We start from the raw sequence: 16,297 nt of genomic DNA on the forward strand, positions 1-16,297 counted from the left end.
CCACTCTTCCAGAAGGGAGAGAGGCAGAAGAAAGGAAATTATAGGCCAGTGATACTGACCTCAGTGGCTGGGAAGATATTGGAGTCAATTGTTAAGGATGTAATTCCGGGGTACTTGGAAGCACATGATAAAATAGATCAAAGTTAGCATGGTTTCCTTAAGGGGAAATCTTGCCTGACAAATCTGTTGGAATTCTTTGAAGAAATAACATGCAAGATAGACAAAGGTGGATGTTGTGTACTTGGATTTTCAGTAGGCCTTTGACAAGGTGCTTAACAAGTTAAGAGCCCATTTTATTACAGGAAAGATACTAGCATGGATAGAGCATTGACTGATTGACAGATAGCAAAGAGTGGAAATAAAGGCCTTTTCTGGTTGGCTGCCAGTGACTGGTGGTGTACCACAGGGGTCTGTGTTTGGACCACTTCTTTTTACATTATATGTCAATGATTTGGATTAAGAATTGATGGTTTTGTGGCCATTTTTGTGGACTTGGTGGAGATGGAGGTGCAGGTAGTTATGAGGAAGCAGAGAGGCTTTAGAAGGACAGACAGATTAGGAGAATGGATAAAGAAGTGATAGATGGAATACAGTACCGGTCATGCACTTTGGTAGGAGAAATAAAAATCTAGACTATTTTCTAAATGGAGAGAAAATTCAAAAATCTGAAGTGCAAAGGGACTTGGAAGTCCTCATGCTGGATTCCCTAAAAGTTAATTTACAGGTTGAGGAAGGCAAATGCAATGTTGGCATTCTTTTCAGGAGGACTGGAATATAAAATAAAGGATGTAATGTTGAGCCTTTATAAGGCACTAGTGAGGCCTCATTTGGAGTATTGTGAACAGTTTTGGGCCCCTTAAGAAAGAATGTATTTACATTGGAGGTTTGAGAAGAGGTTAAGAAAAATGATTCTAGGATCAAAAGGCTTATCATTTGAGGAGCATTTGATGGCTCTGGGCCTGTACTCACTGGAATTCAGAAGAATGAGGGGGGTTCTCATTGAAGTCCATTGAATGTTGAAAGGCCTCGGAAGAGTAGATTTGGAGAAGGTATTTCCTGTGGTGGGGGAGTCTAAGACCAGAGGACACAGCTTCAAAGCAGAGGGACCAGAGATGAGGATGTATTTCTTTAGCCAGAGAGTAGTGAATCTATGGAACTCGTTGCCACAGACAGCTGTGGAGGACAAGTCATTGGGTATATTTAAGGTAGGAATTGATAGATTCTTGATTAGTCAGTGATATTGGGAGAAGGTGGGAGAATTGGGCTAAGAGGGAAATGGATCAGACATGATTTAATAGAGTCATAGAGAACTACAGCACAGAAACAGATTCGTTGGCCCATCTAGTACTACCGAAAACCATTTAAACTGCCAACACCCACTGACTTGAACCAGGACCATAGCTGTCTATATCCCTACTATCCAAGTAAACTTCTCTTAAATGTTGAAATCAAGCTTGCATGGACCCTTGTGTTGTCAACTCATTCCGCACTCACACAGCCCTCTGAGTGAAGAAGATTCACTCATGTTCCTCTTAAACTTACCCTTTTTACCCTTAAGCCACGACCTCTGGTAGTAGTCCTACCCAAGCTCAGTGGAAAAATCCTACTTGCATTTACCCAATCTATACCCCCTCAAATTCTATCAAATCTCCTCTCAATCTTCTACGTTCTGCAGAATGCAGTCCTAACCTGTTCAATCTTCCCATCTCACTCAGGTCCTCCAGACCCAGCAACATCCTTGTAAATTTTCTCTGTACTCTTTCAACCTTGTTTACATCTTCCCTGTAGGTAAAAGTGACCAAAACTACACACAATACTCCGGTGTAGGCCTCCCCAATGTCTCGTACAACTTTAACATAACATCCCATCTTCTGTACTCAATGCATTAATTTATGAAGGCCAATGATCCAAAAGCTTTCTTTATGATCTGTGATGCCACTTTCAACTATTTATGTATCTGTATTCCACACTGCTTAGTGCCCTACCGTTCACTGTTTGGTCCTACTGAAGTGTAAGACCTCGCACTTGTCTGCATTAAATTCCATCTGCCATTTTTCAGCTCATTTTTCCATCTGATTCAGATCCCTTACTCACTATCTACTACACCCCAATCTTGGTGTCATCTGCAATTTTGCTGATCCAGTTAACCATCTTATCATACAGATGACAAACAATAAAGGTACCGATCCCTGCAGCACACCTCTAGTCACAGGCCTCCAGTCAGGGAGACAACCCTCTACTACCAATCTCGGACTTCTCCCACAAGGCCGATGTTGCAGGACCTTGTCAAAGGCCTAACTGAAGTCCGTGTAGACAACAAACACGTCGACTGAAGGGCCTGTACTGTACCTCCAACCCAATAGCATGAAAATTGATTTCTCCTTTTCAAATTTTTTTCTCTCCTCTTTCCCTTTTCTTCTAATCCACACTCTGGCCTCTTACCTCAGGGTCTCAGCCTGAAAGGTCAACAGTTTATTCACCTCCATAGATGCTGTCTGACCTGCTGAGTTCCTCCAGCATTTTGTGTGTGTTGCTCTGTACTGTGTTCTATGGTTGATGTTCCAGTTCAGCATAACATTGTTTCTGAGTTGTACTGTTCTATGTTGTGCGTTCTCATGGGAGGATCAGGCGAACAGCAGAGTGTAGGTTAACATGTTTCTGAATACCGTTGAGTGGTGGTACAGGACACATATCCCTTCTACACACACACACACACATTTAGACAGACAGTCACTCTCACACTCACACACACACAAAGACACACACAGACACGGGCACATACACACCCACACAGTCACTCTCTCTCTCACACACAAACAACACACTCACACACACATATGCAGACAGACACACACACTTGCACACATTCGCGCACACTCGCACACAGACACACAATCTCACACACACACACACACACACACAGACACGGACACACACAGATAAAAACGTACACCTCTGCAGACACTCACACAGACACACACACCATCACTCACACACACTCACACAGACACACACACACACTCGCACTGGTGGTTCAGGACACTTATCCCTTACATACACACACAGATACACGCACAAATTGTACACACACACACACACATTTAGACAGACAGTCACTCTCACACTCACACACTCACACACACACAAAGACACACACACAGACACGGGCACATACACACACACACAGTCACTCTCTCTCACACACAAACAACACACTCACACACACATATGCAGACAGACACACACTTGCACACATTCGCGCACACTCGCACACAGACACACAATCTCACACACACACACACACACACACACACAGACAAAAACGTACACCTCTGCAGACACTCACACAATCACTCACACACACTCACACAGACACACACACACACTCGCACTGGTGGTTCAGGACACTTATCCCTTACATACACACACACACACACACACACACACACACACACACACACACACACACACACACACACACACACACACACACACACACACACACACACACACACACACACACACACACACACACACACACACAGTCCCAGCGATATGGATGAGGAGATTGATATTATTGCTGTTCTTTACTCTTGCAGAGGGAGAGGGAGAGGAGGTGTCCGTGCCAGAGCACGGAGGAACCCTAAGCAAACCAGGTGTACCGCAGATAGTGGGTTTCATTGATACTTTAATGCCCACGGGAGCGGCGGACATTGTGGACGACGCAAAGCCAGGAGCAAGTGACATCAACACCATCAGTGGTGATACCATTGTATGGCAGCCCCCAGTCATCCAGGTCTCAGTTGGTCAAGGAGCTCAGGAAGTGATGGATGATGAAGCACAGTTGGACAGCCGGTGGTCACCGTGGCAACTCAGTGCCTTGGACCAAACAGACCTCTGCAAAACTGAGTTCTTCAAGGTTGCAGACCAATTAGGTAAGCCCACAGACAACCTGGTTTAGGTAGGGAGTGAAGCTCTCTCTATAATTGTCTACAGGCAGTCCCCGGGTTACGTACGAGTTCCGTTCCTGAGTGCTTCTTTAAGTCGGATTTGTACGTAAGTTGGAACAAGTACATCCAGTATTATTTAGCGTCAGTTTGTCAAACATTTGTCTTAGTATAAGGTATATATTTTACCTTTCTATGCATGTAAAACACTTGAAACGTATGTATTCCAATAATTAAACTACTGCGTTGCTTAGTAATAACTGTAGCTTTCATCGGGCAGGGCGTTTCACATGCTCCATTATTCTCACTTTATCCGTTATCCTTTAAAATTGTTCCAATTGTTGACCGACTATAGCCTAACGCTTTTCCAATGACCGATGGTGTTTCACCTCTTTACAAACGCTTTATTATTTCCTGTTTATTTTCAATCACGATCGCTTCCCGTCAATGGAACAGAAACACTGCGGGCGGCGGGTCCCGCTCTGCACTGGCTCCCAAGGTCCTAAGGACCACCATGCTAAGCCAGGCTAAGTGGGACGTGGGGGCTGTGCCGGGTTTGGGTATTTGATCCTCCACAATATTCCGCATGGGAATTTAAACTTGTGGGGTAGTTTTGTTTTAACGAGGTCGAGTTGCGAGCTCGACATCAACCCGGCACGGATGGTACGGGAGTCACTGGATCGACATCAACCTGGCACGGGAGCGGTCTGTCACTGGATCGAACTCGCTGATCTCACTGTGCCACCAGCCGACCGGAATGGTGGGGGGGGGGGTGTGGGGTCAGGGTGAATCTTACTAAGAAAAAATTAAGCCAAATAGAAAGTTAAACACTCAACATAGTGTCAATGGCAACGACTTAAAATGGCGGACGGCGTCGCGATCTGACTTAAAATGGCGGACAGCGTTCTCCTTCCTCAGTTCATAAATACGAGTTGTCCGTAAGTCGGACTGTATTACTAAATAGGTTTAAGGTTACTGGACTGTAGGCATGCTGTAATGGTGCCAGAAGCATGACAAGATTTGCACAATCCTCACTGATTTGACTTGACATAAATGGCTCATTTCACTGTATGTTCGATGTGTACATGACAAATAATGCTAATTGCAGTCTGAATGAAAACTCTCAAGGCAGTGATGTCAAGGATGAGGTGTAAGGAAAAGATGCTTCTCTACTGCCTGTTAAATGGTCTTTTTTGTTGTCCATTACAGCCCCAATCTTGGTGTCATCTACAAATTTGATGATCCAGGTTACCACATTATCATACAGATCATTGAAATAGATGAGAAACAACGATGGTCCCATCACTGATCCCTAGAGTACTCCACTTGTCACATGCCTCCAGACAGAAATATAACTATCCGCTATCACCTTCAGCTTCTCCTGTGAAGCCAACATCTAATCTAATTTACTACCTCGCCTTGTCTTGAACCCAGTAGTGTGGGACTTCAGGCTTTGGTACCTCTTGTGTGGTGGTAGTTGTGAGTCAATGGCATGACCTAGATGATGGGGGTTTTGATAAGTGGATGCCTTCTTGAGGTAGTGCCTCCTGTGGATACTAGCAGTGTTGGGAGGGAATGTTAGGAATTAATGTGCTGAGTTGAATTCACTACACTTCAACCTGCTATGTTTTTACATCAACTATGATGCAACTAATCACAATACTTTCAACAGTACTTCTGTACAAGTTTGTCTGAGTGTTTGCTGACAAGCCAAACCTTCTTACTTACTAAGAAAGAAATTACCGGTATGTGTTATGTGGAATTAAGGTGTTGAAGCTATTGTTGGTTGTTGGAGGGGCGGGACTGGCAATTCATTCCTGTGGGGTTCCAAAGTCAGAAGCAGAATGAGGTTTAATATCATGAAATATGTTGTTTTGTGGCAGAAGCACAGAATAAAAAAACTATAAATTACAATAAGAAATATGTATTTGTAATTAAATAAGTAGTGAAACAGGAGAGCGGAAAAAGAAAATAGTAATGCGTTCACTGTCCATTCATAAATTTGATGGTGGTGGGAAAAGCTTGTTATTTAATTTTTACTTACTTAGAGATATAGTGCACAATCAGACCTTCTGGCCCTATGAGTCGTACCACTCACCAACCCCTGACAACCCTGATTCAACCCTAACCTAATCATGGGACAATTATAGTGAACAATTCACTAACGCTTTGGACTGTGAGAGGAAACCAGAGGACTTGGAGAAAATCCCCACATTCCACATGGAGGACATACAGAGACCCCTTATAGTGAACACCAGCATTGAACTCCAAGCTTCAATGCCTTGAGACAGCATTGTATTAACCCCTACTATGGCACGCAAGCCGTTTCTAAAATCTTGAGTGTGTGACTTTAGGCTGCTATATCTCCTCCTTGATGGTGGCAATGAGAATTGGGCATGTCCTGGGTGATGGGGATCTTAATGATGGATGCTGCCTTTTTGAGGCTTCAAATTGAATTGATGGCTTGAGATGTGTCTATTTTAATACAAGAAGCATCATGAACAAAGCGGATGAGCTTAGAGTGTGGATCAGTACTTGGAGCTATGATGTTGTGGCCATTACAGAGACTTGGATGGTTCAGGTGCAGGTATGGTTACTTAGAGTGCCAGGCTATAAATGTCTCAGAAAGGACAGGGAGGGAGGCAAAAGAGGTGGGGGTGTGGCACTGTTGATCAGAGATAGTGTCACGGCTGCAGAAAAGAAGGAAGTCATGGAGGGATTGTCTATGGAGTCTCTGTGGCTGGAAGTTCGGAACAGGAAGGGGTCAATAACCGGGTGATTGTTATAGAGCACCCAATAGTAACAGGGACATCGAGGAGCAGATAGGGAGACAGATTGTAGAAAAGTGTAATAACAACAGGGTTGTTGGGACTTCCGGTTATGGCGCCGTGCTAAGCGGACGTGTGTCGGAGCCCCTATGAAAAGTTTTGAAATTACGCAATTAAACAACTTTGAAATACCTGAATAGTTCCAGTCTGATCTGATTGGAAATTGAAGGAAAGCCAAAATGCCACCGAAGGCAACAAAGCAGACTCAAAAGTCTCCGAAATTGGGCTCCTCTTGTAGCTAGGCGGTGCAGACCACCGACAATACCGGCGAGGAGGAGGCTTTAACAGGTCAAAGCCAAATCCTAAACGCCATTCAAGTAATAGTGTAGATAGTGTAGAGGATTGTCGAAGATTGCAGAGAGACATTGATAGGATGCAGAAGTGGGCTGAGAAGTGGCAGATGGAGTTCAACCCGGAGAAGTGTGAGGTGGTACACTTTGGAAGGACAAACTCCAAGGCAGGGTACAAAGTAAATGGCAGGATACTTGGTGGTGTGGAGGAGTAAAGGGATCTGGGGGTACGTGTCCACAGATCCCTGAAAGTTGCCTCACAGGTAGATAGGGTAGTTAAGAAATCTTATGGAGTGTTAGCTTTCATAAGTCGAGGGATAGAGTTTAAGAGACGCGATGTAATGATGCAGCTCTATAAAACTCTAGTTAGGCCACACTTGGAGTACTGTGTCCAGTTCTGGTTGCCTCAGTATAGGAAGGCTGTGGAAGCATTGGAAAGGGTACAGAGGAGATTTACCAGGATGCTGCCTGATTTAGAGAGTATGGATTATGATCAGAGATTAAGGGAGCTAGGGCTTTACTCTTTGGACAGAAGGAGGATGAGAGGAGACATGATAGAGGTGTACAAGATATTAAGAGGAATAGACAGAGTGGACAGCCAGCGCCTCTTCCCCAGGGCACCACTGCTCAGTACAAGAGGTCATGGCTTTAAGGTAAGGGGAGGGAAGTAAGTTCAAGAGGGATATTAGAGGAAGGTTCTTCACTCAGAGAGTGGCTGTTGCGGAGTGCACTGCCTGAGTCAGTGGTGGAGGTAGATACACTAGTGAAATTTAAGAGACTACTAGACAGGTATATGGAGGAATTTATGGTGGGGGGGTTATATGGGAGGCAGGGTTTGAGGGTCGGCACAACATTGTGGGCTGAAGGGTCACAATGTATGTTCTAATGAAGGATGACTTTGTGTCGAGATTTGAAGGGCTACTGAGCGCAATACAAGCGGATTTGAAAGCTGTTACAGCGTGCATTTCAGAAGCCGAAGGGAGAATTAACACCAATTAGGACGATATCGCCTCTTTACGTACTCAGAATACTACTTTGAAAGCAGCTTTGGAGGCGTTAGTGCTTAAATTGGACGATTTGGAAAACCGTAGCGCTCAAACCTTTGCTTGGTGGGACTTCCAGAGAGGGCGGAAGGGTCGGATGTGGTCTATTTTTTGGAAAAATGGATTCCCGAGGTTCTGGGTGTTGAAAACTTCCCTGGGCCCTTGCTAATTGAGAGAGCATACAGAATAGGCAGGGCAAACGAAACAAAGTCGGCCAAGTGACCCAGGGTAGTGATAATGAAGTTTTTAAACTACGCCAATAAAATTCGGGTTATGAAGGCTGCCAGACTGAAAGAATCTGTACTTTTCGATAATCAAAGAATCAGGTTTTTCCCCGACGTCTCTGCCGAATTACTTAAGCGAAGGCATGTATTCAATTCGGTGAAGAAAGAGTTGGCTTCGTTCTCGATCTCGGACTACGATATGGTCTGATTTATCGTGCTACACTGCTGGTAACTCATAAAAGAAAACGCTACACCTTTGACAATGCACCGGCAGCGGAGACATTTGTGCAGGAGTTGAACTATAACTTGGAGGCTGCGGACAAATAAGACAATACAGTAGGTTTCTCTTTAACTTTTTGCTTAAATAGGCATGTTCATTGTCCCTAAGGGACATAAATGAAAGCTAATGAACGTTAGCAGTGTGTTTATCAATGCATTATTTAGGCTAATGAATTTGCATCAGTTCTCACCTTCTACAGTGGCAATGTAACTACGATTAGGTTAAATCTGATGAAGTCTCTTGGTATAATACAGTTGTAAGATTTTCTACTACTGATAACGTGGGGGCTCCGACCTGGTTGCTGGTTATGCTGTTCCTCAACATGATAACATGGGAGGACCAGTTAAGGTCCATAATTAGGGCGCCAGGAAGCTTTCATTATGGGGTGGGTGGGTGCATTTCAGTTTGGGAAATACACTCAGTTATGTTCACATTTTCCTATTTACTTTTCCCGGTTTTTTATCTATTTTTCTTTTTTGTAATGTTGTTATCCCAGTTAGCAGTCATTCTAAATCAATTCAGCTCAACATGATTGAAATTATAACTAATAGTCTATGTCCTGAGGACTTCAGTTTACCTCTTGGAATGTAAGAGGATTAAATAAACTTGTCAAGTTAAAGCAAGTAATGAGTAGGATAAGACAGTTAAAAGCCAAAATAGTTTTTCTGCAGGAGACCCACTTAACCCCTGAAGATATAGTTAGAGGAAGGAAGAGATGGCCGGGACAGGTTTTTTCAGCGTCTTTTAACTCGCACTCAAAGGCGGTAATTACCCTTATACATAAGTTGGTGCCTTTTCACCTTGTTAATGTTACTGATGGTCAATCTGGCAGATACCTTATTATTCAATGTGAAATTTTCTCAACCAGGTTCAATTTGGTCAATGTGTTTGGGACAAATGATGACAATCCAGCTTTTTTCAGACATCTGTTTTTATCATTAGCTGCTCTGCCGGGCTACCTTATTATAGGTGGTGATTTTAATTGCACACTTCAACCTGAACTAGATAGATCTAAGGGGAAAGATACCTCTCACAATCAAACAAGAAAAGAGTTATTGCAATGTGTTAAAGACCTTAATTTAGTTGATGTGTGGAGAAGGAAGTACCCAGATAAACCAGCTTTTTCTTGCTTTCTAGCACTTGCCAGACCTTTTCCAGAATTGATTATTACTTAGTTTCAGCTACCTTCATATCTACAGTTTCAAGCTGCTGGTATGACAGCATATTAATTTCGGATCATGCTCCAGTTTCATTTACTTGGAACCAGCCTAACGCTTTACATTACTCCCCAAGGAGGCGGCTTCAAAATATTTGGCTTAGGGATCCGGAATTTATAAAGTTTATTGGAGTACAAATAGACTACTATTTTGGAATTAATATGGACCAGACATCTGTGGCTATAAGATGGGAAGCCTTTAAAGCTTTTCTAAGAGGTCAGATGATTAGCTTCACCAGCTTTAAGCAGAAATCTTTTAGATTTGAAATAGAACAGCTCAAGAAAAGAATAAAAGAGACTGAATCTGAAAATTTTCAAAATCCTTCTCAGCAGCTATTTGCAGAACTTAACAGACTGAGAGCTAGATATAATGTATTGTCCATTGATAAGGTAACAAAAAGTTTGATGAGATTGAAGCAATCCTATTATGAACAGGGTGAAAAGGCTAGTAAACTCTTGGCCTGGCGTATCAAACAGATACAAACAGAAAGGATAATAAACTCCCTACAATCAGATGAGGGGGTGACAACTGCTGACCCAAAAGAAATAAATAATATCTTTTTGCGATTTTACCAAAATTTGTATACATCAGAATATTCAGATTCAACTCCACAAATACAAAAGGAATTACTGGATTTGGTAGAATTTGCACCCCTGGATGAAACGACCTTGACCTTGCTGGAGTATAACTTAGAGGATAAAGAATTGTCTGAAGCCATAACTAATATGAAGGGAGGGAAAAGTCCTGGGCCTGATGGCATTCCGATTGAAATATATAAAATCTTTAAAATTAAGTTAACACCACCTCTGCTTGATATGTATCAGGAGTCATTTGATATTGGATCCCTTCCCCCCTCTCTTAATATGGCAGTAATTACACTACTACTAAAACCTGGAAAATCACTGTCCCTATGTGGATCTTATAGACCAATTTCACTTCTGAATAATGATCTCAAAATTCTTTGTAAGGTATTAGCTAAGAGGCTGGAGCCACTCTTGCCAACGATGGTCCACCCTGATCAAAATGGTTTTGTTAAGGGAAGACAGGGCTTCCACACCATCCGAAGAGTGCTTAATATACTCTACGAGAAGTCTGGAAGCTCTGATAGTGCTATTCTGTCACTGGATGCCGAGAGAGCTTTTGATAGAGTGGAATGGCAATATTTGTTTAAAGTTTTAGAAAGATTCGGTATGGGGGGAAATTTTTACGATGGTTACAGCTTCTTTATTCTAACCCACAGGCTGAAATTTTAACTAATGGGCTTTTTTCAGCACCTTTCAAACTCCAAAGGGGAACAAGACAGGGCTGTCCCCATCTCCCCTCCTGTTTATCCTGGCCATTGAGCCGCTTGCTATGGCAATTTGAAAAGAGGCTACCATAGCAGGAATAACTGTAGGAGATATAGAACATCACATAGCCCTGTATGCGGATGATGTAATTTTGTTTTGTTCTAACTTGAAACAAACATTACCTGCCTTAACTGACCTGATAAGTATTTTGGTACTTTTGCAGGCTATAAAATAAACAACAATAAATCTGTAATATTATTCATGGATAAAGATGAGAGACTCAGTCCCTCATTTCAAACTCCATTCATGGTGTCAGTACAGGGTTTTACTTATTTGGGTGTTAAAATCACTCCTACTATTGATGAAATTATCCTGACTAATTATAATCCTCTCGCAGACTCAGTTATTCAACTTATAAACAGATGGTTGAAATTGCCTTTATCTCTGATTGGACTCATAAACATTATAAAAATGTCAATTTTACCCAAGTTCCTGTACCTTTTTCAATCTATCCCACTTTCTCCTCCATCGTCTTTCTTTTATTTATTAAAGAAAGTTTTTTCTAACTTTATCTGGAATAATAGACGTCCAAGACTCAGGCTTTCCCTATTATATTTGCCGTATGATAGAGGCAGCCTACAGCTACCAAATCTTATGTGGTATTTTTGGGCGGCCTAAATTAGAGCAGGAATGTTCTACTTTGTTAAGGATCACTCCCCTACTTGGGTCTCAATGGAATCCCAGTTGATCAATATCCCTCTAGATCTTTATTTGTATTCAGCAGATAAGAAAAAACTGATTAAACAAACTAAAAATCCTTTTTAAAAAAATGCAATGATGATTTGGCATGATGCTTTTGCATATTTGGGAGAGACATCACAGTTATCCCAGTTTACCCCCATCTTTGGTAATGATGGCTTTAGGCCCAGCAGAGCAGACCCTGGTTTTAAAACTTGGGCAACCCGAGGCATAGTAAAGGTGTCTGAACTTTTTTAAGGGCGATACATTTATGTCATTTGAAGAACTCAAGGCCACATATTCCAACAAAACACTTTTTTAAATACATTCAGTTGTGAAGTTTTATTACGTCCAGGCAAGGCAACAGTTTGAAACTCCCTCCTTTATCTACCCTAGAAGACATCACTGTGAACTTACTGAAGCTAGGGGACATGTTTCTGTACTATACAATTTATTTGCAAGCAAATGCAAAGAGTCGTCAAACAACATACTTCAAGCATGGAGAACTGATTTGAATGAGAATATATCTCAAAAAGAATGGTCAGAAGCTTGTTCCTTAGCTCAAACCCAATCAGTGAACACTCACTCAAATTATTACAATATAAATGGATAACCAGACAGTACATTACTCCAGTCAGATTGCATCATTTTAACCCCAACATTCCAGACACTTGCATTAAATGTAACCATCAAAAGGGATCTCTGTTTCATTGTATGTGGGAGTGCCCCCGGATAATTTGTTTCTGGAAGAAGGTGCTGGATTTGATTAGTCAGATTATTGGGAAAAAGGTGCCCCTCAATCCTAAATTATGTATTCTGAATATTTATCCAAATGACTTTGTGACCTCCAAAAATGTAAGGTTGCTGCTTAACATTTGCATTTTGGAAACTAAACGCTGCATAGCCTATTCATGAAAGAAACCATCAACCAGTGGACTCTCACAATGGTTGAAAGGAATGACTTATAATCTTGCTCTGGAAAAGATAAGCTACACTACAAAAAACAAACTTGACAAATTTTGAGAAATATGGAACATTTTTTACAAGTTCCTGGAGAATAATGTTCAAGATGTTGAAAGTAACAAACTGAATTGACTGCTTTTTTTTTCACGGTGAGATGGTTGCCTCTTTTTTTTGATATATATTTTCTTCTTTTGTTTTCCAATTTTTTTTCTTCAACTTTGTTATATTTTCAACTTATGAATGATATATATTGTGTTTTTTTTCTTTTTATTCCGTAAAAACAATATAGAGATGTTTTTAAAAAAAACAGGGTTGTTGTGCTGGGAGATTTTAATTTCCCCAATATTGATTGGCATCTTCCTAGAGCAAGGGGTTTAGATGGGGTGGAGTTTGTTAGATGTGTTCATGAAGGTTTCCCGACACAATATGTAGATAAGCCTACAAGAGGAGGGGCTGTACTTGATTTGGTATTGGGAAATGAACCTAGTCAGGTGTCAGGTCTCTCAGTAGGAGAGCATTTTGGAGATAATCACAATTCTATCCCCTTTACCATAGCATTGGAGAGGGATAGGAACAGACAAGTTAGGAAAGTGTTTAATTGGAGTAAGGGGAAATATGAAGCTATCAGGCAGGAACTTGGAAGCATAAATTGGGAACAGATATTCTTAGGGAAATGTACGGCAGAAATGTGACAAATATTCAGGGGATATTTGCAAGGCGTTCTGCATTCCAATGAGACAGGGAAAGGATGGTAGGGTACAGAGGCTGTTAAAAATCTAGTCAAGAAGAAAAGAAAGGCTTACAAAACGTTCAAAAACTAGGTAATGATAGAGATCTAGAAGATTATAAGGCAAACAGGAAGGAGCTTAAGAATGAAATTAGGAGAGCCAGAAGGGGCCATGAGAAGGCCTTGGCAAACAGGATTAAGGAAAGCGCCAAGGCATTCTACAAGTGTGTGAAGAGCAAGAGAATAAGATTTGAGAGAATAGGACCAATCAAGTGTGACAGTGGAAAAGTGGAGATTGCTGAGCCTCTGGCAATGATCTTTGCATCATCAATGAGGACGGGAGAGGTTCCAGAGGATCGGACGGTTGGAGATGTTGTTCCCTTATTCAAGAAAGGGAGTGGAGATAGCCCAGGAAATTATAGACCAGTGAGTCTTACTTCAGTGGTTGGTAAATTGATGGAAAAGATCCTGAGGGGCAGGATTTATGAACATTTGGAGAAGCATATTATGATTAGGAATAGTCAGCATAGCTTTGTCAAAGGCAGGTCGTGCCTTATGGGCCTGATTGAATTTTTTGAGGATGTGACTAAACACATTGATGAAGGTAGAGCAGTAGATGTAGTGTATATGGATTTCAGCAAGGCATTTGATAAGGTACCCCATGCAAGGCTTATTGAGAAAGTAAGGAGTCATGGGATCCAAGGGGACATTGCTGTGTGGATCCAGAACTGGCTTGCCCACAGAAGGCAAAGAGTGGTTGTAGACGGGTCATATTCTGCATGGAGACCAGTGGTGTACCTCCAGGATCTGTTCTGGGACCCTTACTCTTCATGATTTATATAAATGACCTGGATAAGGAAGTGGAGGGATGGGTTAGTGAATTTGCTGATGACACAAAGGTTGGGTGTGTTGTGGATAGTGTAGAGGGCTGTCAGAGGTTACAGCGGGACCTTGATAGGATGCAAAACTGGGTTGAGAAGTGGCAGATGGCGTTCAACCCAGATAAGTGTGAGGTGGTTCATTTTGGTAGGTCAAATATGATGGCAGAATATAGTGTCAATGGTAAGACTCTTGGCAATGTGAAGAATCAGAGGGATCTTGGGGTCTGAGTCCACAGGACACTCAAAGCAGCTGTGCAAGTTAACTCTGTGGTTAAGAAGACATATGGTGCATTGGCATTCATCGATCATGGGATTAATTTTAAGAGACGGGAGGTAATGTTGCACCTTTTTAGAACCCTGATCAGACGCCACTTGGAGTACTGTGCTCAGTTCTGGTCACCTCACTACAGGAAGGATGTGGAAACTATAGAGTACCGAGGAGATTTACACGGATGTTGCTTGGATTGGGGAGCATGCCTTGTGAGAAATAGGTTAAGTGAACTTGACCTTTTCTCCTTGGAGCGACGGAGGATGAGAGGCGACCTGATGGAGGTGTGTAAGATGATGAGGGGCATTGATCGTGTGGATAGTCAGAGGCTTTTTCCCAGGGCTGAAATGGCTAACGCGAGAGGGCATAGTTTTAATGTACTTGGAAGTAGGTACAGAGGAGATGTCAGGAGTAGAATTTTTTACTCAGAGAGTGGTGAGTGTGTGGAATGGGCTGCCGGCGACGGTGGTGGAGATGGATACAATAGGGTCTTTTAAGATGCTCCTGGATTAGGTACATGGAGCTTCAAAAAATAGAGGGTTATAGGTAACCTTAAGTAATTTCTAAGTAAGTACATGTTTGGCACAGCATTGTGGGCCGAAGGGCCTGTATTGTGCTGTAGCTTTTCTATGTTTCTGTGAATTGACTTTATTATTTACATCCTTCATATACATGAGGAGTAAAAATCTTTACATTACTTCTCTGTCTAAATGTGCAATTAGCATTAAATAGTATGCACAACAAAATTGTCAATATAAGATAGCTGTGTCAGTATGAGTTAAGCAGTCTGATGGCCTGGTGGAAGAAGCTGTCCCGGAGCCTGTTGGGTCTGTTTTTTATGCTGCGGTACCGTTTCCCGGATGGAAGCAGTTGGAATAGTTTATGGTTGGGGTGACTCGGGTCTCCAATGTTACTACGGGCCCTTTTTACACACCTGTCTTTGTAAATGTCCTGAATAGTGGGACGTTCACATCTACAGATGCACTGGGCTGTCCGCACCTCTCTCTGCAGAGTCCTGTGACTGAGGGAAGTACAGTTCCCATATTAGGCACTGATGAAAGTGCTTATGGTTTGGGGACTCATACCAAACTTCCTCAACCGTCTGAGGTGAAAGAGGTGCTGTTGTGCCTATTTCACCACACAGCCGGTATGTACAGACCACATGAGATCCTCAGGATTGCTTATGCTGAGGAATTTAAAGCTGTTCACCCTCTCGACTCCAGATCCATTGATGTCAGTAGGGGTTAGCCTGTCTCCATTCCTCCTGTAATCCACAACCAGCTCCTTTGTTTTTTTGCGACATTAGTGAAGAGGTTGTTTTGTTGACACCACTGTGTCAGGGTGATGACTTCTCTGAAGGCTGCCTCATTATTATTTGAAATTAGGCCAATCAGTGTAGTGTCATCAGCAAATTTAATTAGCAGATTGGAGCTGTGGCTGGTGACACAGTCATGGGTATACAGAGAGTAAAAGAGGAGGTTTAGTACACAGCCCTGAGGGGCACCAGTTTTGAGGGTTGAGATGTCCTCAATGTGCGGGATTAGTGCCCATGTTGGAGCTGCTGTCCTGCATTAGTTTGTTAGGCCTAGGATAGATCTTCAG

At 42.3% G+C, this 16,297-nt stretch overlaps 1 protein-coding gene across 4 annotated transcripts in view; it reads left to right on the top strand.

Annotated features, from left to right (window-relative positions):
- Nucleotides 1–16,297, top strand: part of LOC140716340 (reticulon-1-A-like) — a 161,869-nt gene that overhangs the window by 34,122 nt on the left and 111,450 nt on the right. For 2 of the 4 annotated variants that reach the window (XM_073028977.1, XM_073028978.1), the window contains one exon: nucleotides 3,600–3,935. The exons of 1 other annotated variant lie outside the window; for it this stretch is intronic. In XM_073028977.1, the coding sequence (XP_072885078.1) occupies nucleotides 3,600–3,935 (336 nt within the window). The remainder of the gene's footprint in view (nucleotides 1–3,599; nucleotides 3,936–16,297) is intronic. One more of the 4 variants, XM_073028979.1, reaches the window with a different exon arrangement.

The sequence above is a fragment of the Hemitrygon akajei genome, chromosome 25, assembly GCF_048418815.1.
Source record: "Hemitrygon akajei chromosome 25, sHemAka1.3, whole genome shotgun sequence".
NCBI classification, from domain to species: Eukaryota; Metazoa; Chordata; class Chondrichthyes; order Myliobatiformes; family Dasyatidae; genus Hemitrygon; species Hemitrygon akajei.